Below are 26,918 nucleotides of genomic sequence, written 5' to 3' on the forward strand. Positions count from 1 at the left end.
TGATTTTTGTGAGCAATTTTGTCAGCAGATTTCTCTTAATTTGGCAACTTTTAAGAATAATTCAGGCTAAAATGTTAGAAACATTTATATTGCATATGCAGTTACTTATTTTGAGTGGAAAATTTTAAAGGAAAAATGGAATCGTTAAACCTGAGAAAAATGTAAAAAGCAGAAATGGTAAAAAAGTATTGTTCTACTCAAATTATTTTGTCCTTTTAACTTTTCTAGTGGCTTTTATACAGAAACGCTGAAATTAATTACTCTGCTAACATCTTGTAAGCTCTATGAAAACAAGCTTACAATTCACGAATCCTGAAAGTGTGAATAATTAATCTAAGTTAAACATTCTGGCTTGTTAAGAATAGAACATGATGTCATAGGTTATTACAAAATATCTTGTCTTCAAACTTTAATAGTGTTTCTTATTTGAAGTGTTGAAAGATTTGTATCTCCTGATAATTTGGTCATCTTTATTTCATTTTTAAGATTATTAGTTGTTGTTTTTGTATGCAAATTTGACTGACAGTATTTACAATACGGTATAAATAGCTGTTGGAGAGGTATTATACTAAATGTATTTTCCACTTGATAAGTTTTACGCTGCACATTTATTTTAATTCATAGCATTTTAGAGATTTTCTACAATGTGTTTGAATATTAAAAATGCATTAAATCTAATTTTATTGTACTTATTTAGATGCTAATTGTGTCACATGGTCCATTTTACTTGATATAAAATATTTGTAGGACACAAAATATAATCTAAAAGTTGAAGAGTGTAATCTGATTGTAGTCACTGTTGCCTGAGGATTCTTCTCTGATTCTTACTCTTATGGTCAGTTATAAATGAGTGTTTGGTGCATAACTTTGTATAATTGCATGTTGTTTTATTGATCTTTATTATTATTATTATTTTGGTTACTTTTTTTTCTCAGAAAACCCTTGACAAACATACAGGAGATATAATTAGCATGGATGACTTCAAGGCAATTTATCGAGCTCTTGTACACAGACCTGAATTTGAAGAACTATTCAAGGCTTACTCAACAGATGGCAAAACTCTACCTGATGGCCAGCTCCTTAAATTTCTTGTAAAAGAACAATTTCAAACTGAAGCTAATGAAACAACTGCCTTAGAAATTATTATGAAGTATGAACCTATTGATGAAGGTATGCAAAGTTCAACTATTTGATATCTAGCCCTTATTTATTGTGCTTCTTTCAATAACTGCGTTTTGCAAAACCTCATATCTTTATTTGTTTAAAAGCATGTCTTTTCATCTATTTATTATTTTTTTTTTCTTCCTGTGTTTTAATTTATTTTCATGGTGCTCTCCTTTGCCCAGTCTCCTTTTTTCTGTCACTTCTTTATTTCTTTTCCAAGTCCTTCTATAAGTTCTATTCTTCAGCTCATTAGAAACCATTTTCAATTTGTTTTTCTTAAGGTTCTTATCTGCCATTTTTCTTGTCTGATCGTTACACTGTCTTCTCTCCCTTGAGTCATTTAATGCAACACCTTGGGCAAGACTTTTATGTCCCTCTGACGTCCTTGCAGAAGATGCCTGGTCACCCTTTCCGAATCTCTAGAACTCTGAGATGAGGAGGGGTTTATAGATCTGTGACATGTTCTTCACCTATTTAAAGGTGCCTCAAGTTGGCGTGTAACATTTCTGCTGAGTCTCACCGGTTTCAGCTTGTGGCAAAATCTACAGCTAAGCTATCAAAAGGATATAACTGCATTTTGTTACAAGCTGTTACTTTATTCAGTGGAATATATTTAATTCTTTCATTTCCTTGGTCCCCAGACTTTGAAAATGGGTGGAATTAATAAGTGGTTAAGAAAAATAAACCCAAGGAGAAAATATTTCTTCTGGGATAATAACCCAGGTTTTTCTATGCTGACTTGTGGTGGAAGAAGAAAATGGAAAATGTCACTTTTTCAAGGAAAAGCAGAAGAACATTTGGTGTTTCATTAAGAGGCACTTACTGTCCAGTGATAGCTGCAAAACATGTGACTCCTTATGCTTTTTGTCTTTGAGGTTTCTTTTCAAATTTGACTATATTTTATTGAACATATTCTGCTCTTTCAGAGGAACTAATGGTTACTAATTTTACAAGTTACCAATTTAAAAGTTTCCTTTTATTTTGTGTTACCTGTTTTGATGGGAAAGTTAAAAGCTATAACACAGTTAAACAATGAAAAATCTTCAGTCTATTAGAAAACACCTTTGTTATTATCAACTTATGTTTCTATATGTTTAATTTAATGTCTGGTTTAAATTTCAGATGCTGAGCCAAATTCTTGTTTGTTTCTTCACCTGTGATAAATTTGTCTCGTAATTGGAAATTATCTTGCTGAGCAAAATAATCTCCGTATTGTTCATGCTCTTTTGAAAGTGAATTCAAACTCCCACTCAAACATATTTATTTATTGAAAAGTTCCAGTTATGATTGACATGAAAGATGATTCACATGGTATTCTGACAGACCATTTTGTGTAACTGTCGTTCTGCATTTGTTACAGAACATTATTCATCAGGGTGATCTGTTGGACTCATCTGTCACCCTTGCCCTGTGTTTTACAGAAAGGGAAAAGGGCAGGTTTTGACACTTGATTGGCAGGTTTGCTAATAATAATGACCGTTCTCTCATAAATGTGATAGCCCTGGTATGTCAAGATTAGGATGGAAACAATAACTGCATTTTACATATAATTTAAATAAATCCATTTGTAGCATTTAGTGCATCCCTAACATTTGTGCAGAGAGATTTCCCAAGCTACAGAGCCAGATAACTGTGAATTTACTCTCTGTGGGCACTGTAGCTAGTTCAGGAGAGTGCAGAATGAATTACTCTTTCAGTTTTATTGTACGATTTAAATGTCTAATGTCAAAATGCTACACTAACAGATTTTTTTTTCACTTGTGTGCTAAAAGCTTGCATTTTTGCCAGAAAGAGCCATTTCTATGGAATTGATCACAAAATATGAATATGGGATTCACACCTGACAGTTGTGTCTCACTAACACCCAAATGTCAGTTGTCCTTCCCAAGCATTCCATTTTCTGCACTTTTTTTTTTTGAATAGAAGCCTTGACTCATTAAATGAGATTAAAGAAAACATGCCAACTAAATGCTTTTTTTTAAAGCTTCGTATATATGTATTTTTTTTAAAAATACTGCTCATTTACATGGATAGGATTAGAGGCAAAGTGAGGATAAGAAGGTATATCCCATTATTATTTACAATGTAGTGGCATTCAAAGACTCTACTCCTGCCTACTTTCCCACTAGGCAATACAAAAAACAGGGGAAAAATGCAATCCTGTCATAAAAAACCAACTTGCTTTGTAAAGAATAATAAAACCCTGGTGCTTCTGTGAGATAAGGACTTTGAGTAATCCAGAATGTATTTGTGAAGCAAAAAACCATTCAGTTTATTCCTAGCATACACAGTTATGAGGGTTTTTTTGGTTTGGTTTTTTTTTTGTGCATGTGTGTGAGAGACAGAGCAGGATGTAGAGCATAAATTTGCAGAAGGGAGCATTTGATCCCATTGGCGAATGTAAGTCAAACTTAATAAAGTAGACATCTCTGCCAAATTCTTACAGATTTCACAAAAAATCATGTGAAGTAAGAAAGATGACTTAAAAATCTCAGCTAAGACAGTGGTTGTGGCTGGGTTTGTGAGACATAAGAGTTCAGAGGTATGAAAGGGTGTGTAACTTCCCAGTCTCAGGGAAAATTTTCATAACAAGGTGATTATAAGCCCTTCGAAAACTGAACTGCTCTTCAGATAGCTACTTTATTCCAGTGTGCACCAATTATAAGTGTGGGTAAGGGAGAAAAAAGCCTCCCTAGAATATAAACTCAGAGTAGAAAAGGAATAACTGTATTCGTACTTTAGTGAAGGAAATACTTCTCTCTTTTCTGTTCCCTTTAGAGCATGAATGTTTCATTCTGATGTAAAGTAGTCAAATTTCATAGTATGAAATTCCATCTGATGATGTTTCTGCCTGACTTTTAACAATGATTGAAAGCTTCCTCTTTTCAATATAGCAGAGTAATACCCTGGTCTCTGATTGCAAGTGTTTCTCTTGAGTTCACTCCTAAAATTCCCAGTAAATGTATCTGTATCCACTTCACTCACTCTGGGGGCAAGGGAACACAGATATTTAATTACTAATTTAGTTCTAAGGAAACAAAGAACACCCACACATATTTAAAAATATGGGAAACACCTTTCTCCCCATTTCCTAGTCTCAAGTTCAGTTCAGGCTCTTTTTCCTCCCCACTCCCCAGTCTCTACTTCAGTTCAGACACCTCTCCCCCAGTCCTGTCAGGGCTGCAGGTTGTATTCTGTCCCTTCAGGAGGAAACGACTCTTGCAGGAGGCTCTGGCCAGTGCAGAGTGATTTCTTGTTTTTTCTGCTTCAGTGTGGGTGCTCCAGGCCTTCAGGGCAGCAAACATCTTATCAAAGTTTTCGGTTTTTTTTCTTTCTGAAGAGGAAGAAAAATACTTTCAAAGAAGCTCCAAGATAAATAAGGAAGCAGAATGTAATAAACCCTAAAAAATAATGTATAATGTAATCTGAGTCTTTCAAATACTCAGATTATATCCATAATTCCTCTCTGATATGGCAGTATTTCTATATATGGCAATGATGGAGTTTACCTTAACAGGAGGAATGAGAAAAATCATTTTCTCTTAAATCATATTTTAAAACTCCAAACAATATAAAAGAATACTATTAATAAAATGAATTCTATACTATCCAAAAGAGGGGGGCAAGAAAAAATATCATTGAACTTTGTGAACAAAAAGAGGCAACAAAAAGACAGAAATCTTTTTTTGCCTTCCCTTTCTACAATGGATATGTGTGTGCACACTCACTACTGCTAAAAGGTCCTAATGGAGAAAAAGACTGAGGTTTCTCCTGGGTAAAAATGTAAGACCTTGATGAAAGTCTTTTCACTGTGGAATAGTTATGGAGATGAAGTCCCATTTCCTTTAATGTAGAAGCAGAAAATGCCTGTAAATGGTCAGAAAATAGTACGGCTGTGCTATTCCTCAGAAGTGTAAGGGCCTGGAATAAGCTCTGTAAAAATACAAAGTTTTTTACTCTGTTGATTGGAGATATGAGCTGAATGTTTTGCTGGAGTCCACAAGTTTACATATTGACTAGATGTTCATTTTTGGGTGATTATGGTCATCAGCATATTTTCCTAAACACTAATTTCTCTTGAGAATATTGTATTTAACTTTTGTCAACGACAAGAAAAGCCAGGAGAACATAATAAATAATTCAGGAAAAAAGCACAAGACTTTAAAAAGCCAGTATTTTTCACTAATTTAAGAAATTAATGCAGAAAAGGTAAGAATTGTTAGAAAATAAAAAATGCGTGTGCATACGCACACACACACACACACACACACACACACACACAGAGTCATCAGCTCTACTTACAATTGCTCAGAGAAATATATAGATCATGAAAAAGAAACTAATCAGAAATGAAATCCAGACAGTTTGTGGAATTCATTATAGGCAAAGCATACAGGATGAGTGTATTCTGTTTTGAGTAATGTAAAAAAATTCAAAATGGTTTTTAAAGATCCAGAAAGTGGAAAATTAATTCAGTTGTTAGAAGTACAGTATAATATAACACATGCACATGGATAAATTTAAGTCAAGATACTAAATGGGATACACTTTTCAAAAGTCATCAGGGTAGCAAGAAGGCATCCTGCAAATCTCTTAGTTAAGGAAGACCAAAGAAATTCCTGATGCAATAAGTACAGTCAGCTCTGTAATATTATTAATATTATTAATCTGAGTAAGATCTCTAGTCAAAAATATGGATTAAACAGGGTAGGACCTTCTTAAATGATGTAATCAGGTCAGTGAAGACAGGTTGACAAATCCAAGCTCTTAGAAAATTGACTGTAACTAGCTTGACTAATACAAGTCAAAGGTTATTTTTGAAAATAGGGGGGAAAGGAATGATGAATTGAAAGACTGGAAAAGATCAAATGAAATATCTATTTTAGAAAGGGAACATCCAAGGAACTAGACACTGTCAGTTACTAGAAAAAAAAATGGAGCAAATAATAAATATGTAAAACCTTCTAAGACAGCAAAGATGAGTAGCAGTTTGTCAGGCCATTCCATGAAGAAATATTCTCCTATTTTCTCCTATGAAAGATTAACAGCAGCGGTGGATAGCAGGAAAATGAAAATTATCAGAAATCCGAAACAGAAAGATGCCCCAGATTTGATTTTTTTTTTTTTTTTTTGTGGAAAGCAGTGGAATGAGGGAAGTGCAAGAGCAGTTCTCATAAGTGAAAGAATGTGAAAAAAGAGGAGAGACATAATAACAAACAGATCAAATAGTTTGGACAGCAAGGAAGTTTCAGGGTAAATTTCTGCTTCCTAATTATGGAAGATTTCCTAACAATAAAGTTTTTTAGCTGTTGAAATAGTTTTAGTGAGTTGTCTGTGGATTCTTCATCAATGGAAGTCTGGAAAAATAACTTCAGGAAGACTTCTGGTAGGAATAACAGTTGTTGGGTGAAAGGATGTTTGATGTCTGGATGGCCTTCTGTTTTCCTTTATCATTGTAAAACATTGCAAGTTTTCTAGTTCAAAGACCTGTGTAATTGAGAGACAATTATTTTCTGTAAATTCTCATTCAGGTATAAAACATTTAGTCTGTCATGCACCAAAGATCAATAATTGCAATTCAAACTTGTACATTCTGATTCCTATAGCTGTAGTAAGAATTATCAGGGGGTTTTCCTGCAGATATTTCCAGTCTCCAAGTTTGTATACATTAATTTCTAAGTTATTGTTAGCATAAAATGATCTTGGATTATTTATCGCTTTTTCACTTCTAGTCTGCTACGGTGACAATAAAGTAAGAACTGGGCAAAATCTCTCACTAATTCAAAGTGTGTTTTGAAGCAGAGCTGACTTTTGAGATTATATCATTTGCAAAATGACTGCATTCAAAACATGACGTTTGGGAGCAGTAGCTGGCAGTTTAATGGCTCTGTTTGCCATTAAATCAGTCAAAACCAAAACAAATGGGATGACTAGCACTGATATGGACTCAATTAGTTCATTTTGTTATAAATGTGGTAGTGTAATAGGCTTGATTTGCAATTCATCTGTGTGGGCAGCTATTTATTTTGTTAAGATGTTGTTTTAATTTCAAATATTTCTAATCACGATTTGATCAATATTTATTTGGATTTCCCACCCCTGGAAAAGACATTTGGTGCTAGGAATCATAGTTTCTGCAAGATTATATTGAGAGTATCTGACTGACTTTTTAGAGAACAATCCTGATTCTCTCAAAACAGAAAAAAAGAAGGTTCTCTTAGCACATTGTCTGGCATGTTACTTTCTAAAGTAAACAACAAATATTTTACTTTATATTTAATTAGGACTACTAAAAACTCTCCTTACTGCTGTCCATAGAAGAATAAAAGTGTCAAAACACATTTATTTCCTCTCAGAAGTTTGAACCACAGTGATTCAGCTCCAGAGTCACATGTATCTGATGTTTGTGTTCTTTATACATTTGTTATGAATTTTAAAATTGCAGGAAAGTCTTGTGCTGTATAAACTTTAGCAGTGTTCAGAATTGGCTATTAAAAATTTCAGAAAGTACATAGACATAACCATCAGAGTGGCTTCACAACAGAGGCTTTTTTTCCTTTTGTTTTTGTTCAGTGAGGACGAAAAGGATGATGTCATTTGAAGGATTTATAAGGTACATGAACTCAGAAGAATGTTCAATATTTAAAAGCCAGCACAGGAGCATCTATCAAGATATGAACCATCCATTGTGTGATTATTTTATTTCATCTTCTCACAACACCTACTTGATAGCTGACCAACTAATGGGACCCAGTCATTTATGGGGATATACCAGGTATTTGGACATTGCTTTTTAATATTTTAAACATACTTTGGCTTTATTTTTAATGCATACTAAGTCACATACAATCCTATTTGGCATTAAGGGACAAAGCCATCAAAGATACAAGTTGAAAATGTGAGAGTGGTATTTTATTTTTGGGTACACTTCTCAATATATTTGCCAAGCCATCTGTTCATAGTCTGGAAACAATCTATTTTTTTTCACTTACATCTCAGAAAATCAACCTTGCAGCAAATGAAATCTATAGTATGATGTACAGTACACGATTAAATCAGTTTTTAATCACAACACACTGTGCAAAAATAAATAACTCCCTGAAAGAAATGTAAAATTCCTGGGCAAACTCTAATCTGTTCAATATACAGGATGTGTGTTGGAGTATGTCTGTGTCAAGGACAATTGTGTTCAGTGCATGTTGCAATGTGGGCAGTTTAGCACAACAAAACCAACAAGATGTGGGCATTCAAGCAGCCAACAGGGAGAGAAACCTCTGCAGTGTGTGACTGCAAGAGGATGACGACCAGGATGCCCTATTGCCAAGGAAATGGATTGTGTAATAAAGGCAACACTGAGAAGGCAGGATATATTAAGAATTAGAAAGAGATGTGTCCAGAATTTCTATTATTTGTATACTTTAGTGAAGTGAAAGCAGTTGGAACCATCATCTATCTGAATTTCTTTTTGGTTGCTCTGAATGTTCTATAATAACTTGCAACCATCAGAAACAATACCCAATTTCTAACAGTATTTAAAATTCCACGATGGTAATGCTGCACTGCTGAAAGTAATTGCAAAGAAGGTATAACCCCCTCTCTCTTCCTTTTATCTACTATTTGTGTGAGGAAAATGATAAAATCAGTTAGAGGCATATTTGACATATTGTTAATGTGTGAAAAGCAGTGTGTAAAAGACAGATTGGTAATTAAGTAAAACAGTTTATAAGAAATGTTTCAGTTAGCTGCAAGTCAAATATTAGAATTCTAAGAATTTAAGGGATGCTGCTAACACATTAAAATTAAAGCAGTAAAGTCAAGGTGCCTGAGAAACTTTAGCACTCCCTCTTAAAAATGTGGCCTGGGGAGAAGAACTGACTTATGTAAAGACCAAGTGCAAACTGAATCCCTAAGTGCAATGGATTTTTAAATACAGTGATTCTCAGAAATTGCAAGCAAGTTTGAAATAGTAACACAAACGACCATTTAAAATATTTATTCTTTTGAGAGGTAATTTGCCTTTATTCCAAAATTCCTTTGCTGAAAACTTTGACCCTTGTTTTAAGTCATTTAAGGAAGATAGTTCAGCCAATTCCATATTCTTTAAAGTTCTGATAAAATTTATTACATAACAGACCTAAAATAAACAACAAAAATTATGTCTGGTTTATATAGGTATAATTCTGTAGGATTTCTTTTTATTTACGATGAAAATGGGGTGGCTTTTCTGTAATTAATCACTGTGTTTGTAATTTCAAATACAGCACCTTGCATAAAAAAAAGTGTGGTATCTTTCCTTTGGCTGAAAAAATGTTTCTCTTGTTCTTCTGAAGTGCTCTCTTAAAAGGATGTCGTTGCCTGGAGATCGACTGCTGGGATGGGAACAACAATGAACCTATTGTGTATCATGGTCACACTTTAACAAGCAAAATTTCGTTTCGTTCTGTAATTCATGTGATTGACAAGTATGCATTTATGGTATGTATAGACATATGTATGTATACAGAAATGTGTTAGAAGGTGATGGTGGGTTAACTAAGCCAGGGACATGGCTCTTATAGATTCTCCAGGGTAAAAAAATATGAAACAGAGACTGCGGCTAATGGGCATTGTTAAAATTAATTACAGAGCAGTTGTGCTATTTGTTCTTGGTGTATTTTTAAAACTTTTAAAAGGAATTGTAATCATTTTTCCTGATAATGAACATAAACCAAACTTAGTGCAAAGGATTCAGGTGCTCTTATTCAGGGTGTTAGATGTAATTGTCACCTGAGATAATTTAAAAAAGGATTGAATATAAGTTGAAGTTCAGAATTGGTCTGACTTTTTTCCTTTTTTATGACTTTTAAAGGTTTTTACTTCATTTAGTCTTCTGCTGCCATCAGTCTGTCTTATATCCTGTGTGTGTATTTATCAAATTGACAAAGATATTAGATAATAGATGAGTTTGAGACTTTGCTTTCCTTTTCCTCTGTTTTTATGTCGAATGTTGACCCCAATAAATGTTAGCAGTACTGATTTTTTTGGTCAGGTGACTCATCAGGGCAATGTTCCTTCTGCCTATCTCTGGAAAAGCACTGAAATCTGGAGAGTTTCTGGCACTGTGTCAGGCTTTTGTATAGGCTTCTGGCAAAACTCCTGCTCAAAGAAAGTGCCAAATGACTATTGAGATAAATCTCAGAATCAGGCCAGCACTATGTGTATGAATATATATATCCATGATCATAAATTTATGTGCATTTTTCTACACATGTGTTTATAACCTTCGAAGTCTTAATCTAGGTTGTGTTTTTTTCTGTTCTGTTTTCGACATAAAATTTAATTGGTCTCTGATTTTAGAAGCTAAATTAGAAAATATTATTTTATTCCACTGTTTTTCAAAACCCATTGAATATAAGTCTCTTATTCTTGCTAATACACAACATATTGTGCTTAACTTTAATGCAAACTTCATTTCTCGAGCCCAAGTGCCAAAGAGATGATAAAATCACGATAGATAACGGTTGGTACCAGCTGTCCATGCAGGCTGAGCTTTGCTTCTCTTAACAGTCAACAGCAAATGCTCAGGGGACAAATGTAAAGACAGGAAAAACATAAAATGGTGTTTTCCTTATTGACAATTTAGGTCCTGCCGGAGCAAAGGTTTAATTCAGACTATGTCTTTGGTAGCCACCAGTATTGCTGGCAACTTATGAGATTTACTTATATGTTTAAATTGATGTGTTTCTTTTGAGTTAGTCTCTATTTTTTACTCAATTTCCCTTTTTCACCTTTTACCTTTAGTTTTTACTCAATTACTCTTCCTTGAGTATTGTGATGAGAAGAGTGTAGACTTTCCCTAGAAAAGTTTGTGATATTTTGAAAGATAAAAAAATCCATAGCTTGTTCATGTGAAGGCAATTGTTTCTGAAGAAGCTTTGGGGTGACTATCAACTTGAAAATTAGTAAAAAAAATCTGTCATAAACTAAAGCAAAAGACATTTAATCCTGCACTCTGTTGTCAATTTTAATTTCAGAATCCGATTTTACCTTTTAAAACAAAAAAAAAGCAGTTCTTTTTACACCTCTGCATGTTTAGTTCTGCTTTAACTTTCTGAAGGTGCATTTTTCTTCTTCAGTTTTTGGTTTCTTCCACAAATGTGAGCTTTTTAAATTGTTTTACTAACCTGAAACAACTGATCTATATTCTGAATATTTTGAAAATTATGGTAAATACAGATTTTCAAGGGGAATTTTGTGACATATTTTGGAAAAGCAATTATTCATTTTTTTATTTATTAATAATAAAATCCTAAAATTATATTTCCAGTCATCTGCCTATCCACTTGTACTGTCTTTGGAGAATCACTGCAGCCCTAAACAGCAGGAAGTAATGGCAGAATGCCTGAAAAGTATTCTAGGTGACAAACTTCTTACTTCACCAATTGGTGGTGAAGTAGATATGACTCGACTGCCTTCTCCTGAGGTAATAAGTTTTCATTTTTCTCTATGAAAGATATGGAAAAAAAATTGTGGGATTCTTCTTTTTCTTTTGTGATTTCCGTCCTCAGGAACTGAATTTATGGATCACATCTGGTGTCTGAAATAGACTTCAGGTAGTAAAAAATACCATTTAAACATCACAAAAAAAAAAACCTACATGGAAAGATGCCACATGTTGTTGTATCTGTTATCTGCTGATTTATTTTTTGTTGCTTAAATTGAAGGAAATTTCTGAAATTTAAACACGTTATTGAAATGGAAACCCGAATCTACATTTCAGTAATAGTGATAATGAAGCTTTTTCTTTGCATTCTGCTACTGTAGAAGCATTCTGTTTCTCAGTGGGTGGCCTGAGACCCCTGGGATATGAAGTCAGAAAAGTCAATTAGATGGGTGTTGAAAATTTTATTACAAACTAAAACAAATAAATTCCCATTGTTCCAGTCTTTGCATATAATTTTCTTTCAAGGATAATTTTTTTTTCAAATCTCTTGTAGCACAAATACATGTATACATACAAAGTATTTATTTGGGCTTGTCACTATTGCTAGTGATAGCTATATTTTACACCTTTTTTTTTTTACAGTAGCTAAAAATATGCAAATGAAAATGTGGGGAGGAAGCACTGTCATAAGGAAAAATAACACACAATAGATTGTAATTTTTAAAGTATTTGTCAAGGAAAAATATTTCCGAAGTGATCTGTCTAGAAGATGTGCTGAAGTATTACCATACTCTTATATTCCCAGAACAATGTTGTAACTTTATTTAATATTCACATTTGTCTGGCTTTTTTTTTTATATATATATAATTGTAACATTATATTTTTTTACATCACAGTGTCCAATGTAATTTTGAGGCCTTGAAAACATCTTTTTCAATTAGGAAAAAATATAAACTGTATCAAAGAGGAGGGCTTGTTTTAAAGCTTTTCAAAGCTCGATTCAGTGTATGAGATGTCCAAGGATCATATGGCTCTGAGGCAAGCACAAAATCAATGAATATGGAATCACTGAATGACACACTTAAAAATATTACTTTCTATGGTATATATTCCTTACCATATGGTTACTGTACTATATGGAATTCATAGCTCACATTTCCATAGCTTAGACTTTTCATGAGTCAGCTCTGTAGAGTTTTGCCTGAGAATGGATTGCTGGGTCTATAATTATGGAAATTCTGTCAGGTGAGATTTATTCTCCTGAACTTTTAACATATTAAAGTATCGTGAGACACAATTCCCATCTGAGTAAGGTGTAAGGATTACCTAAATGACACCACTGTCCTCAGCTGGTCGCAAAAGTTTGAATTTAATAAATTATTATCTTGAGAATGAACATAAATTAGAATCATCTCCATTTCTTCTAGATTCTCTGATCAAGCATGTAAGAAAAATCAGTAGGATTTTACTTAGCAATGGAAATATGTAGCCATGACTGAATTTGGAAATTCAGTAGTAAGCTTGACTTTTGGCTGGCATCTTTTTGAAGAACCACTTTTGGTCCATGTTCAAAAGGAGTTTAGTGGCATCACGTCTTTAAAACTTGGGATCTTGTAAATTTTCAGGGGCTGGGTAAATTCATTATAGTTTGAGAAAGCCAGATTCTGAATTTAGTCTTCAAACTTCTTTAATTAAGCTCTGCAAAAGTGATGTTACAGAACCATAAATGCTGAATTTAAAATGCCCTTTGTGGGAAGGATTCTCAGTTAGTGTGAAAAAAACCCCACCATTACCTATGTAATTTACTGCTCCACTTTTTTCAAGATGGAGCACGAGCAATAATAGGAAAAAAAAGCCACCTCAGTGCTCTTTAAGAAAAGAATTAAATGGTTCTTTTGTGTGTACATGAAGTGGGAAACCACAGAGTTTCTCCAAACACTTCAGAGAAACATTCGCCAATTACAAGTTCCTTTTAGGTTTTGGAGTTTTGGAGGCTTCCATGGAAATTATTTTCTCTTCTCTTACAAGGTCAATCTTCTACTTCCTTCCTTAAGTAGACCTTGAATTATACCTTTGTCAGCTGAGATGATTGTGTGTGTGCAGAAGGATGTTAAAACGAGGAATGAACCCATCCTTAGGTGGTTCCTTGGACTACCTTGCAATGATGTCTCCTTCCATTGTAATTCTAAGTGAAATTAACATGTAGGATCAGAAAATGAAAGTGAAGGATCACAGAACACTTCTTCTCTCTGCTTTTCCCAACACTTGCTTCATCTGAAAAACAAACCCCAGAAAATTTCATGAATAAAGGTTTTTTAGTTCTTTGCCCTCAGTCATATATTCACACTTCCAGCTGACAATACTGATATTGTTAATTCCCTGCAATTCCTGTATTCTGTACCACCTCAACACACATTTTTTCCTCTACATATGGAGGAAAGAGAAGACTTTTGCTCTGTTTCTTTCTTTCACACATCCCTTATCCTATGAGAAACTGAGGCTGCCCTTAAGCTTCACCTATCTATTCTACCTCTTCTCCAAGCAGATATTTGGCCCACCCAAGGCAACAGACCTGATACAATGCTCCTAGTCTTGGCTGTCATGGTGCCTCTAAAGAGACTTCATCAACTTCCTCTAATATTCACTTTGAGTCAGGTCCTGCATTAAATGAGATTTGACATCACTGACTAGTGCCAGACATCCCTGCTGCTTTCACCAGCATTCCTGGTGATGTGCTGGTAGAAAGTGAAGGAATGAAATGTCTCGTGCAGCAATTTGTAGATGAACTTAGAAAACATCAGGATGCTGGAAGAGATGGTGTTTTACTTACCCTGCTGTGTCCCTCCTCTCCAAGAAATCTGATAGCAACTGGAAGAAATGTGTAGGCATCCAATATAACACAGGAAAGAATTTAGATACACTGATGCTTTGATGAAGGTTTGTTCCTCAATCATTTTGCATTGTAGTGCATTGAGCTGCCTTACACTGCTGACAGGATATATATATCAGATAGTTAGGAATTTTCCACTATTTGCAGGTTTGCTGTCACAAAGTTGGAATGAGATATTGTTGTGTGATTAACTGAAAGCAAAGTGGCAGCTACTGTGACTTTACAAGTTGTCTTTAATGTTTACCACACAGCTGCAAGATCAATTACTGTATTATGGTGGTTCAGAAGCATTTCTGGCCAGGATTGACAATGCTTCCTTGTGGTGTCCAAATAAAAGGATCTGTTTAATGATCTCTTTGAGAAAGATCAATAGAAGGTCTTCAGTACAACTTTATGGGCTATGGACATTTTAAATTCTGCTATTATGGGGAAAACCAGCTAACCCCATAAGCCAGGACTCATTCTTCACACTTTTCTTCACCTCTATCTACTCAATATAAAAATGAGCTTTCTCTACACAGTGAGTGCTTTCACTGAGAAAATCAAGATCATGCCTGCTTTAGCATATATGATTCTGTTTCTTCAGTTATGAGAAAAATTCCTATTTATTTTGACCAACAAGTCACATATGCAAATGTCTTGACCAAATCTTTGCATCAGAAATATCTTTGCTTCTTAGCAAGTCAAAATGTTTCTAGTCCCTCTTTTGCCTTTCGATCAGTCTATGGCACCTATCTACAAAATAAGAAGAAAGATATGAGAGTGTGGTATGTCTTGGTGATGACATCAAAAATAATTAAAAAAATCAATATATTCTCTTTAATTGCATTTCTGAAATCTCTAGGCTATAGTGAGTACTTACAGAGGACTTATCTAATTCCTTCACTATTTTTAGCTGTTGCACTCTTCTTGAGGGAACATGGTTTTCCCAGAGATGTAGTAAATATGTGACAGTCATTATCTGTCATTAATAGCTTTCCTGCAGTGTAAAACAACTTCAGGAAGTAACTAAAAATGTTGCCACTAAAAATTAAAGACGTTGCCACATTTTATATCATCACCCAGGTAGGCTTTGGGACAATGGTTTCTTTGGTGAATAAAAATCAGGTCGTTTGTTTGGCAAGATATCATCTTGGAACATTGGACTTTGGTAAGGAATCTGTGCAATGAAGGCCCTGAGCACACTGTATTAATAATCCTGACCAACCTGTAACCATCTTTCTCTGCAATCATCCTTTGGATTTCTTTCCAATCCCTCCAGAGATTTAGTTGATTGTGTAGAATATCATCTCAGCTACAGCACAGCTGTTTAGCCTTGCACCAGACTTACCTGAAGTCTACTACAGAGCACAATACAGAAGTGGAATTTTCAGGATAGGGTACTTCTCACTGGGTAAATGTGTTGTATAAAAGCTTGTTATGAGGTAGCTAAAGTGCTGCTTCTGATATAATCAACGTGTTTACCTAGAACTCAGACATTGCTGGTAGTATTGATTTAAAGTATCTTGATAACTCTGATTTATAAGGCTGCCACAGAGACATCCATTCACACTTCACTAAGTGTGATTCTCTTGAATTGTTAAAGATAGCTGGTGTTGGTTTTTTTTAACAGTTGTGCTTAACAAATCTTGTCATTGTCTCAAAACCTTTCCCTGTGTTAGACTTCACAGGAGGCGTTGCATCTTCACCCTATATCAGTATTTAAGACAGCAGTATGGTTCTTGAAATAGAATATTATGTAAAACTCAGAAGAGATTTTAACCTTGTTACTTAGCAAGATTTTCAGGACTTGATATTCCTCTAACTGAGCGCCTACAGCTGGTCAGGAGAGGAGAAGGGAGAACAACAAGCTAAATTTAAACAGGAGAAACTATTCTTTTTATAATATTTATGTCTTAAATCCAGGGTTTATTCTTTACATTTCTGGGGACTGAATTTTTACATTAATCACAGTGGTCAATTGGTGAGCTTGCCTGATCCAAAATGCTTGTGATTTTTGTCTTGGAATCTTGGCATTATACCAGCTGATTTTTGTTGTACATCACATTAACCAGAATGTACAAGAAAAAAAGTTTTGTTCATTTAATTATGTAAATATTTGTTCCAGTTGATTGTACTTCGAGGCTTTTACTTATGCCAGCCTTGAAGTCCCACTATGCCCTAGGGAAAACCTATTATGTTTTACACATTTAAATTTTTTAGTATGCTTACAGTTTATATAGAAGTAAACAGCAAATGTATTTTTAACGTATTTTGCCTTTCATAATCAAACTAGAAAAGGAGAAGTTATAGTGAATGCTCAGAGTTTCAGCTCATTAAAAGGCTTTTCAGCTCTCTTAGAAGACTTGGACATGTAGATAAAAAGGTGTCACATGTTTAGCAGTGCTGATTAGCAATTAAAGAACTCACATTTCACAGAGTCACTGATTTTGTAACCATACATTTGTTATAACTTTTTTTGAAGATGTTTGAAGTTCAGATAAAATCCATGTCATTTTTTCACTCTGTTTCACTTTCAACAATTTGGGGTAACTACTATTGGAATTAGCTTCTACCCAAAAAATAGCAAATTTTCATATCCCTGGAGTATTTTTTGCAACTGTTTCTAAAAAGAGATGTGATTTTAAAATGTTATCTTTGCAGAAAACAAAACAAATCAAACCTTTAAAAAACTTCTCCTACCTTAGGGTGTTTACGTTTTTGCTAACAGCTCATAAACAGAATTTTAGAGACTGACTTAAAACATCATGACCCATTTTTAAATCATCACACACACACACACACACACACACACACTATGGTCTTTTTTTACTTAAAGAAGTTTGCATATAGGAGGCAGTAATGTAACCATAGAAAGTTTTTTCTTCCCTTGTACACTTGATCTTTTCTAATTATTATTATTAGAATTAAATCTTCCTGCGAATAACAAAATACAAGATCAAAAGTGGATAGAATCGCTTTTAAATATTGGGAAATGTGAACGTGCAAAGGAAAATTCATGAAAAATATGACTAGCATTAATAATATTAAAACTCTTCTAAAAATATCACAGGAAAGAAAAAAAGAAAAAAAGAGTGCATCAATAAGAAATTAAGAAAATATTAAAGGGCATCCTCATTCTGAGTCACCAGTGCAGAGAAGACTCACCAAACCTTCCAACAGCATGGCATTGATAGATATTGGGCATAGGATGTCCCATTCCACTGACACCCTGGCAAAGTACCAACACGAGATCTGAAGTGATAAGGGGATTATGAGCAATGGAGCTTGCAATGGAAATAAATGGAATATCTCTATCCTTGCCTATGGCTCTGGTTTCCATTGTAAAACTTTAGGTTTATATGTTTCCATCATAAAACTTTGGGTTTATATGTTTCCATCATCCATACTTTTCATATTTACTTAACGGATACCTTAAAAACAACATTTCAGTTACCCTTATTTTTGTGAAATTATTTGTTCCCTGTACACTGCTCTCTCAGTAGTGTAATCTGCCTTTTCACTAGAGCACAGGAAATTTAAGGAATATTTTTTGGATCACTTTATTCAAGAGTGATAGTAAGTCCTGTTACTGGCAGCTCCTGTGTACAGATGTAGAGTTGAATGTCTGCTACATAATAGCAGCTTTACTATTAATATAATTTAATAACTCAAAGTGAAATATATACTTATATGATTCTGTTGCATAGATGAAAGCCATGTTATTAGAATTGATATAATTCAATTATGTTTTTCCCCTTTTATGTTATGTATTATGGAGTTTGATACATGTCCATTTAAAAATAGAGAAACTGCCTAGGCAAAATCACCAAACTGTTGTTTCTCTGGCCAAGTAAGATCAGCATAAGAATCTACTGTAAAATAACACAAGTTATAAACAAAAGTTTTAATTTGGTACACAAGACAGATATGCACAAAGACACTTACTGAATAACAAATTTCCTGCAGCCTTAATGATAGATTGAAACATTCCAAATTAATATCAGACATGTCTTTAAGTGTGTATATATACATATAAACGTAGGCATAGTAAAAAAAAATGAATCTTCCATGTCTTGCCTGGCTCTCACCTTTGGCTCTTAACTTAACTTCCTACTTTTATATTTTCATAGTTAAGTCATCTGTGGTGGAGAGCTTTTTGTCCTGCCATTGGGTTAGATAGTCACATTCTGTTGTGTACTTTGATCCCCAAATTCTGTTTGGTTTATTTGGTTTTGGTTTCTGCCTCACACATATCTATTTTGCTTCATTTTGTAAGCTCGTTTCATTATACTTAATAAACAACTTTGAAGATGGGTTAAATAATCCCAAGAGATAAAACCATACGTAATTCTAGTTACTATTGTTAAACCTATTTTCTATAGGCATTAAAATTCAAAGTTCTGATAAAAAATAAAAAAGTTGGGACACTTGAGCAAACCCTGCTCAGGATGGAGGATGAGTATCATGGTGAGACAGAGGAACTGTCTGAAACTGAATCTGAGAGTGAAGGCTCAGAAGACACGATAACTCTTCAGACACCAAGGAGTCCATCCAAAAGAAGAGGAGAACGTAAATCTTCACTCCTTCCTCAAAAAAAAACTAAGGTAACTTTTGCTGAAGTTGAATATACAGAACAAATATCTTTTAAAAAAGAACTATATTATCTTAAAATAATAATTTTAATGACTATATTATCTTAAAGTAGAGACTAAATTTTAAAGGGAAACTTTAAAATTACTAAGATCAGTGCATTTGGAAATTCCATGTTTAAGCTCAAGGTTTCAGAGTTTTCCTATTGTTATTAAAAAGTCAGACTGGACCACATTTTAGTATACAACTGAAAAGCAGCTCCTCCCTGTGCTCTCATCTTGAACTTCACATATTCCCCTCTCAAGTCTTGTGCTTGTCCAGGGGCTCAGTACTATAGCAGATTTAAGATGAAATTACTCAAATGTTGGTGCCATGGCCTTCCTGGAACTATGTATAGAGAACACTTACAGCAGTTCCTGATGACAACAGACAGAGTTAACTATTTCTTGACTAAAACCAGTCTATTTTTTAGATAGACAGAATCTCCTATTTTCTTCTGTTCTGGGTTTTTTTGCATTAAATTAGCTGCACAGTCCTGGTTGTGCTGAAACATTTTTCAGCACCTGGAATTGAAGAGGTATTTTTTACCTTTATCATGTAGAGACTTAACATTAAGTACTATTTGTGAAAGAAGTGTAAAAAATGGGTGTAATCTCCTTTTTGAAAGTCAAATTGAACTTAATTTTTTAACCAAGCATAATTCTCTATCATGGAAAATCTGTTGCTTCATTGGGGTTGAAACTGCTTTGTTCAACTCTTTTAAGATATGAGGCAGCACCTGACCTATGCAGTCACTCTTGCACATCATGCTCTGATTACCCGAATGTGGCTAAATTGGCAATGCTCCTCAGAGCCCAGCCTTCTTGCTGAGAGGCAGTGTCTCTTTTTTAATTACGATTTGATGGCAAAACTTTTTCTTCTTTCTCATTCCACCCTACATGGAGAGATAGAAAGGAAAAATTCTGAGGAAGGATGGAATCTTCTTTGAATGGGAAAGGCAAACTTTCTAGAAAATAGGTTTCAAATATATCTGTGGGGCCATGTTACAGATGAGAATATATACCACATACTCTTAAACAACAGCAACAAAGAGTATCTGCTCATGTTTCACAGGCAGAAGAGGAAGTGGTTTCCAGGGTCCAACTCTGTTGGAGTGTTTGTCTCAATGTCCCACTCTATCGCTTTATGGGAGGGTGGGAGAGCATTTGAACCCACAGCCAAGACATCCTAGTGATGCTGCTGCTTTTACTTGTGCCAATGCCTGCCTTCAGAGAGTTGTGTTGTTCAGGATTTCCAGAAATCCAGAAATTTCAGGATTTCCAGGCAGTAGACTCCTATTGCTCCTCATGGGACATAGCCCCAGAATAATTAATGCACGTGAACTTTTCGTAGTTTAAGAGCCATGAGCAGGCAATCTCTATTATTTCGTCAGATGAGAATTTGCCTTCAAAAGCTTTAATGGAATGTAAACATGATTAGCATCAGCAGCTCTCTGCTGGCTACTGCCCCCAATTAGCTCACAAGTTGTGCTAAGACAACTGAAGTGGTCACGTTGTGTCTCACTGCAAGAGAGAAGACCCTGGTAAAATTTCAGTATTTTTTGCTTGTTTTGGTGATGGAGCAAGGCTAAATTAGGATTTTGGTGAGACAACTTTCAACCTTAAGAAGAAAAGAGTTTTCCTAACTTCAGAGCAATGTTTAGAGGAATATTTATTTGACTTTGACTAATTTACTTGGCGCAGTGTAATATTTTCCTGTTAGTCTGCATTTTATAGGTCAGTTATGTTGTCTTTTCTAGTACTTTATATATTTATGACTAGAAAATTGGAGGTATGTTTTTAAGGAGTAAGGTTAAAAGCCATGAAAAATGATGTTATTTGCAAATCAGTCTTAGAAGCAGGAAAATTGTAAAGTTATCCAGAAGAACATTCTGCTAGGATGCATCTCTCCACTCACCTTATGATTGTTATGATAAACATGGACACGATAACCTCAATTTTCTCTCAGTGGGTCAAATCTCACTATTAAAGGTCATATTTATGAAATTCATTAACTGTGACATATTTTCTCATGCTTTATGCATCCAAAATGATTGTTTCTCTGAATTATTAATATTAATATTAATGAAATATGCACTATTGTGACTTTTTAATTCCATTGTTCATCTGATGATTTTTAGGTGAGGAAGACAAAGATTGCCCTTGCATTGTCAGACCTTGTGATTTATACCAAATCTCAGAAGTTTGTGAGCTTTGACCATTCCCTGCAGCACCAGCAGTGCTTTGAAAATAATTCGATTGGAGAGAGTTATGCACGAAAACTTCTAAGAGCTTCAGGTAATTTATTTTGAGTTAATCAGTTAAAAGATTCATTGTTGCTATGGTTCACTGCTTAGGCATTGGAAGGGTTAAAATTTTATGAAACAGCTACTGTCTGATTTTATCTAGTTCTTTGTATAACACTGTTTTAGAAATGTTCTTTGCATAACATATTTTTATTTCTGTTGGCTTTGTGAGGAAAATTGAAATTCAACTTTGTTTTAATTCTGTGTATTTTTATAAGAACAAATATTAACACAGGCTACAAAATGTGTGTCTGCCTTTCGATCCATTGTTTTCTGCATCAAATAATTTAGGAGTTACAGTCAGTGCAAAAGTGTGGAATAAATTTCACTCCCCCCCTCTCTTCCCAATATCTGGGCTGAAAACTCAGTGGGGTTGGCTTGGCAGTCCCCTGGCTTTGGTGAGAGCTGCAGATAAGAGAGTCCTCATTAATGGGATGGATAAACCCCAGAGCAGGCAGTTTGCTCCACTGGACCAGACCTTTCATCCCAGCCAAGTTGGATTATTCCAAACTCATTCTGTGTTGGAGCAGCTCCATTTGGTGCAGGCAGTGCAGCGCAGCCCCTGCTGTTTAAACTCCAGCTGCCTGCCCAGAGCCCTGAGGGAGGGTCAAGAGCAGAGATCACCGACCGTGACAATGACAATGAAGCCTGCCACATGCCCATTCACTTGGGGCCAGCCCAGCTGCCACCCACCCATTTTGTGGAGGTGATTCAGTGACTGGTGAAGTGAATGATGCTGAATGGCATCAAAAAGTAGGATTTTCCAGCCAACCACAGAGTTCTCTGGTTCTTCTAGCACTCCAAGGAATATAAAAGTATTTCTATAACCCCTTGTCCCCCTTTCCCTCAAAAAAATCACCCCCAAACAATAATCCAAGCCAAAATCAACCAAACAAATACCCTAAACAAACAAACAAAAAAAAATGAGATGAGAATGGAATAGATCAGAGAGATGATCCTGGAAATGTAGATTTTTGTTTAATTACTAAAAAGGAATCGTGTAGATACAAGTCATCTGAAGCTTCCCATGTCTGTGTAGTCTATGCCTACATGTGAGAAAGAAGGGAACCTGCCAGCAGAAGGAAAAACAATGTACATGAATAGTTAACATCTTCTGAGACTTATATAAGAATAATTTAAGTGGCTTTTAAAAGTATGCTTTTCCCTGGTCTTAATAATATTTAGTAATTTTATGTAAACCTCCAAACAGCAAACAAGCTAAGATCATCTAGAGGTGATTTTTTTTTTTTCATTTTGAGTTATTATAGGGTGAGGAAACTTTTGTGTCATTTCCTGTTCTGTGTCTTAGTTTCCCATGAGAACACAGTGGGCTTTAGTGTAGAAATCATGTATTTACCCTGCAAAAAGGTGAAGAAACAGAATATTGTAGTGAAGGAATGATTTTTGATTAATGAACTTCTTTACAAAAGCCTGCACTATGTACGGAAATACTGTCAGATTCAAATACACACAAAGTCTTAAGGTTTCAAAATAGGATTTTAGGCATAGCTCAGAGTGGTCAAAATAGAATACATTGATATAATATTGTGTAAAAATATTGCTGGATAAAATTACTGTATTTTTATTATTTATTTAAATAGGACCTCTTTAATAACAAAGGTTTTCTTACCAAGATTTTATCCTTCTGTTTATCAGCTAGAGATTTCATTTCACATACTACAAGATTTATTACAAGAATTTACCCCAAGGGAACAAGAATGAGGTCTTCAAATTATAATCCTCAAGAGTTCTGGAATGTGGGGTGTCAAATGGGTACGTATCCTTGCAGAGACTATTGCATTCTAGGCTTTACAGATACAAGAGTTTCTTGCTTCCTATAGTATTTTGGTGTTATATGTAAGTTATGTATATCCCCCCAGTGGCATTATTTTAATTTTTTGTTATATAAAATTTTCTTCAACCCACATATCCTATCAGTTTTTCATCTCTAATAATCATAAATATCACTTGGTGTTAAATAGCTATTTCTTATCCTAGATATTCAATTTATTATTTTTTATTAATTTCTCTAAACTGCCCTTTTGAATTGGATATTAAGAAAAAACACTAATAACAATTCAGCATTTTTAAGCTTCCATTACTCAGCAATGGAAGTTTTTCCTGAAGGTCCTGTGGGTTTTCAGTGGATCTCTGTGACTTTGGCACAAGTGCAGGAGAGGTGAGCACAACAATTGATAGTAGTGCCAAAAATTCCCAGAACAGGATATGCTACACAAGGAAGCACTCAAACATTCCTGGTCGGGAATAACACCCAGCTACAGCTGGGAGCCTCCAGTCTTTATAGAGATGCAACACACATTCAGCATCTTAATTTCCAGTGCAAAACATGTTCGTTTCCTGAGCAACGAAATACCCACAACTTCTGCTTCTCTTCATTGAAAGTTATTTATTTGAATTTGTTAAAAATAAGCATGGCATGACCTCTGTACCTAGCAGGCTTTGAAAAACCTCTCACCTGTAAGCATTTTGTCCTTTTTAATGGCTTTAGAGACAATTTTGCCTTCATCTCTTTGTTCTTCAGTTTAAAAGATTCTCAGTGACTGGATATTTTTCTATGTATGCCTGCTACATCTTCTTCAGCCCTAGGTAAAGTAGAGCAGAGCAGTTTTTGTACCCACATAAATATTCTGTCTTTGAGTCCTTGCCAAGGCCACCTGAGGGAGACTTTGGGGTGGTGAGCAGGGCACTTTGCCGTAGGCTCCCATTTGGAGAGGGGAAAGGCATGGATTCACCTTGTTGTGTTCAAATACACACTCAGCCAAGGACAGGCACAGATTTCACTCTGCCTGTAGGGCCCTGGAGCTCCTGTCACCCTTGTTCCAGGCTTCCTTTTCCACTTTTTTCCTTTCTCAGCTCCCCATGTATCTTCTGTGACAAGTTACCTTCTCCGTCCTGACTGTTATATCGGGGTAGAGTTTTACATAACTACACAAGGAGTACAAAAATAGCCACTTAGTATAAATTTAACTTGTCTCTGTGTCCTCATAAATGCTTATTTGCAGTACAGATTTGGACTTGGGCTGGACTATCCAAGTATCTTCTCATTACCATGCTGTGTGAAATTGGTTTGATGAGGTTCTGTCCTTGTGGTTCATCCACACTTAGTGTGACGTCTGGATTATTTACCTGGGGTGCTGCATTCTCTGTATGCTATCATTGCTATCTACACTAAATATTGCCATTAAAATCTAGTAAGTTTGTTTCATGCTTAGAGGAAGCACTCGCCAGAGGTCCTTAATTTAAGATTGAATTAATCTCCCAGTCTTATCAGACTGCAATTTACTAGTTTTCTTTCTAGCCTGTAAATCTCTACACTTATCTCTGCAAAGAGTATCCATTTGTTGGATCACAGACGGGGCTGAAGTCTTTCAAGATGACTACACTGACTGTTTACTCAGAGTATACTTTAATGAGAAGTCATTCTAAACATTAGTATTCAAAACATATGACTTTTGATGAATAGGGGGTTTGGGCCTCTTCCTGGAAGAATTAAAAATATGCAGGAAGTGGTTAGATCTGCCCTCTTGGTCACTTCATTTGCATCTTCACTTAAAACCCCCTCCATTTTTCACATGGGAATAGGCTGATTAAAAAAAAATTCTCCACATACAGTATTTCCAAGCTATGTTAGATCTATTCTTAATTCCCTAATCTGCTTTAGATGACTTTTTGGCAGAAATATAGCTGCTCTTCTCAGTGCAACTCCCAAAGTGAGTGTATCTCAGTGAATTCTGCTGATATCCTTCCACTGATTTAACACAGATTTTTGATTTTCTGTGTCTGTCCCATATCTGCATAATTCACACACCCTTCCTGCCACCCTGCCTTTGTATTTTACACCTCATGAACAGAAGTGATCTCTCCAGATCCCTTCTACCACTTCCCTAAAACTCTTCAAAGGACTCTCAGGTTTCTCCTATGCCACCTATTCCCCTTAACTCCCTTCCCCTCCCCACACCTGCAAGCTTGCCTTTAAGTCTCTTTAACATCCATAACTTCTCTGGATGGGCAAAGAAAACATATTAGGTTTTGTTCAAACCTACATACAATTCTGCCTGCTAGGCCTCTGCATCTTGTAATTATGAGAACTGAGTTATTCCTTCACTTCCCTTAGTAATCGACCCAAAACAGAGCTCTCTTCTGTACCTTGCCAGCAATTTTCTCTAAATTGCTTGGAACATATTAACTTGGAGCAGCCTGGCACTCAGCTAAAGCAGGATGAAACGGTCCAACAGGCTCAAGATTTGTTGGGGCTGAGGACGAGACATGTAATTGTGTAAACCTAATTTCCAGAGGAAGTCAAGTTAAAAAACCTCGATCAAAAGTACAGAGTCTCCACAAAATAGCTTTTGGATATCACTGTGCACTCCCTGTCCATTCTCTGAAAATTGAAACTTGTAAGAGCACGAGGTTCTGTGAAAAAAGAGATCTCATGGAGAAAACCCCCCACTTTTCATAGTCTGTGAAAATTAGTATGCCTTCTGCATACAACTGCAGTAAGGCACTGGAAAGAACTGGTTTGGTGTATCCATGTCTCCTTTTTATTTAGTAAATAAAATTAAATGAAAAGATTTATGCAGGGAAAGAAAATTCAGGGCAGTTATTTAAATAAACTGGTATCAGTTGTTTCATATCGACTGAGAAAAACAAGAAAAAATCCAAAACAAAAGAAAGCCTTGCTGAAAATAAAATTACAAAGGCTTAAATATTCTTTTGAATATGGCATTTCCATTCAGTAGGAAATGTTATACATGTTTCAAAGCACTCTACAGGAATGACCAAAACATGGCATTAGTTATGGGAGAAAGTCACAGTTTGGCAGGTACAGGATTTTGTTTCAGAAGATCCCACATGTGCTTTTTGGAGCGTGCGCAAATTTTATATTTTATATAAATATAAAATATATTTATATGCTACTGTGAAAGTTGTACTTGCATGATGGGGTTTTTTTCTTACTGTAGGTCTTGTTTTGGCCTGTGACACTGAAATGCAGCTTGGCAATTTTGTCCCATCTGTTTTGTGGCTCAATCTTGTGTCCAATAATATGACAAAATATGGTAAAAAATAATGCATAAAAAGAGGAGTGATAAAGAGCTCTCTAACTAGTTCTGATTTTAAGCTCTGAAGCAACGAAGAGAAAAGAAACCAACTCATTTTGATCTTGGTATGCCTCACCTGTGCAAGTCAAAATGACTCAAATCTGACCCTGCTTGGGTTCTGTATCAATAACCATTTTATTGCTGTCTTCTACTGGCTTTAGCAGTCCAAAAATACCTCCTTAGAAGTGAAAACTAGAAGACTAGGTTTTTTTAAATTTTGTCCCTTGAACTTCACTGATTTGATCTTCACAAAGAGTGAAGTGGTACAGCCAATTCATGTGTAGACTTCTACAAGATAGGTGGGACAATATTAGTCAACATATGAAGCTCCCCAAATGCACTCAGCTTTCCTTTGGAATGGCTCCAAAGGCCGGGAGTTGTTTTCAATGAAGGTTTCATGTTTC

General features: G+C 35.2%; 1 protein-coding gene across 1 annotated transcript in view; it reads left to right on the forward strand.

The window, feature by feature from the left end:
- Positions 1-971: 971 nt before the first annotated feature.
- Positions 972-26,918, forward strand: part of PLCZ1 (phospholipase C zeta 1) — a gene marked incomplete at both ends in the record, with an annotated part of 39,400 nt that continues 13,453 nt past the window's right edge. Inside the window, 7 exons of the mRNA XM_083860130.1 lie at positions 972-1,170; positions 7,738-7,939; positions 9,495-9,639; positions 11,471-11,626; positions 18,843-19,064; positions 21,230-21,386; positions 23,051-23,167. Coding sequence (XP_083716256.1) covers positions 972-1,170; positions 7,738-7,939; positions 9,495-9,639; positions 11,471-11,626; positions 18,843-19,064; positions 21,230-21,386; positions 23,051-23,167 — 1,198 coding nt within the window. The remainder of the gene's footprint in view (positions 1,171-7,737; positions 7,940-9,494; positions 9,640-11,470; positions 11,627-18,842; positions 19,065-21,229; positions 21,387-23,050; positions 23,168-26,918) is intronic.

This window comes from Zosterops lateralis (genome assembly GCF_965231275.1).
Source record: "Zosterops lateralis genome assembly, chromosome: 4".
In the NCBI taxonomy this organism is placed as follows: domain Eukaryota; kingdom Metazoa; phylum Chordata; class Aves; order Passeriformes; family Zosteropidae; genus Zosterops; species Zosterops lateralis.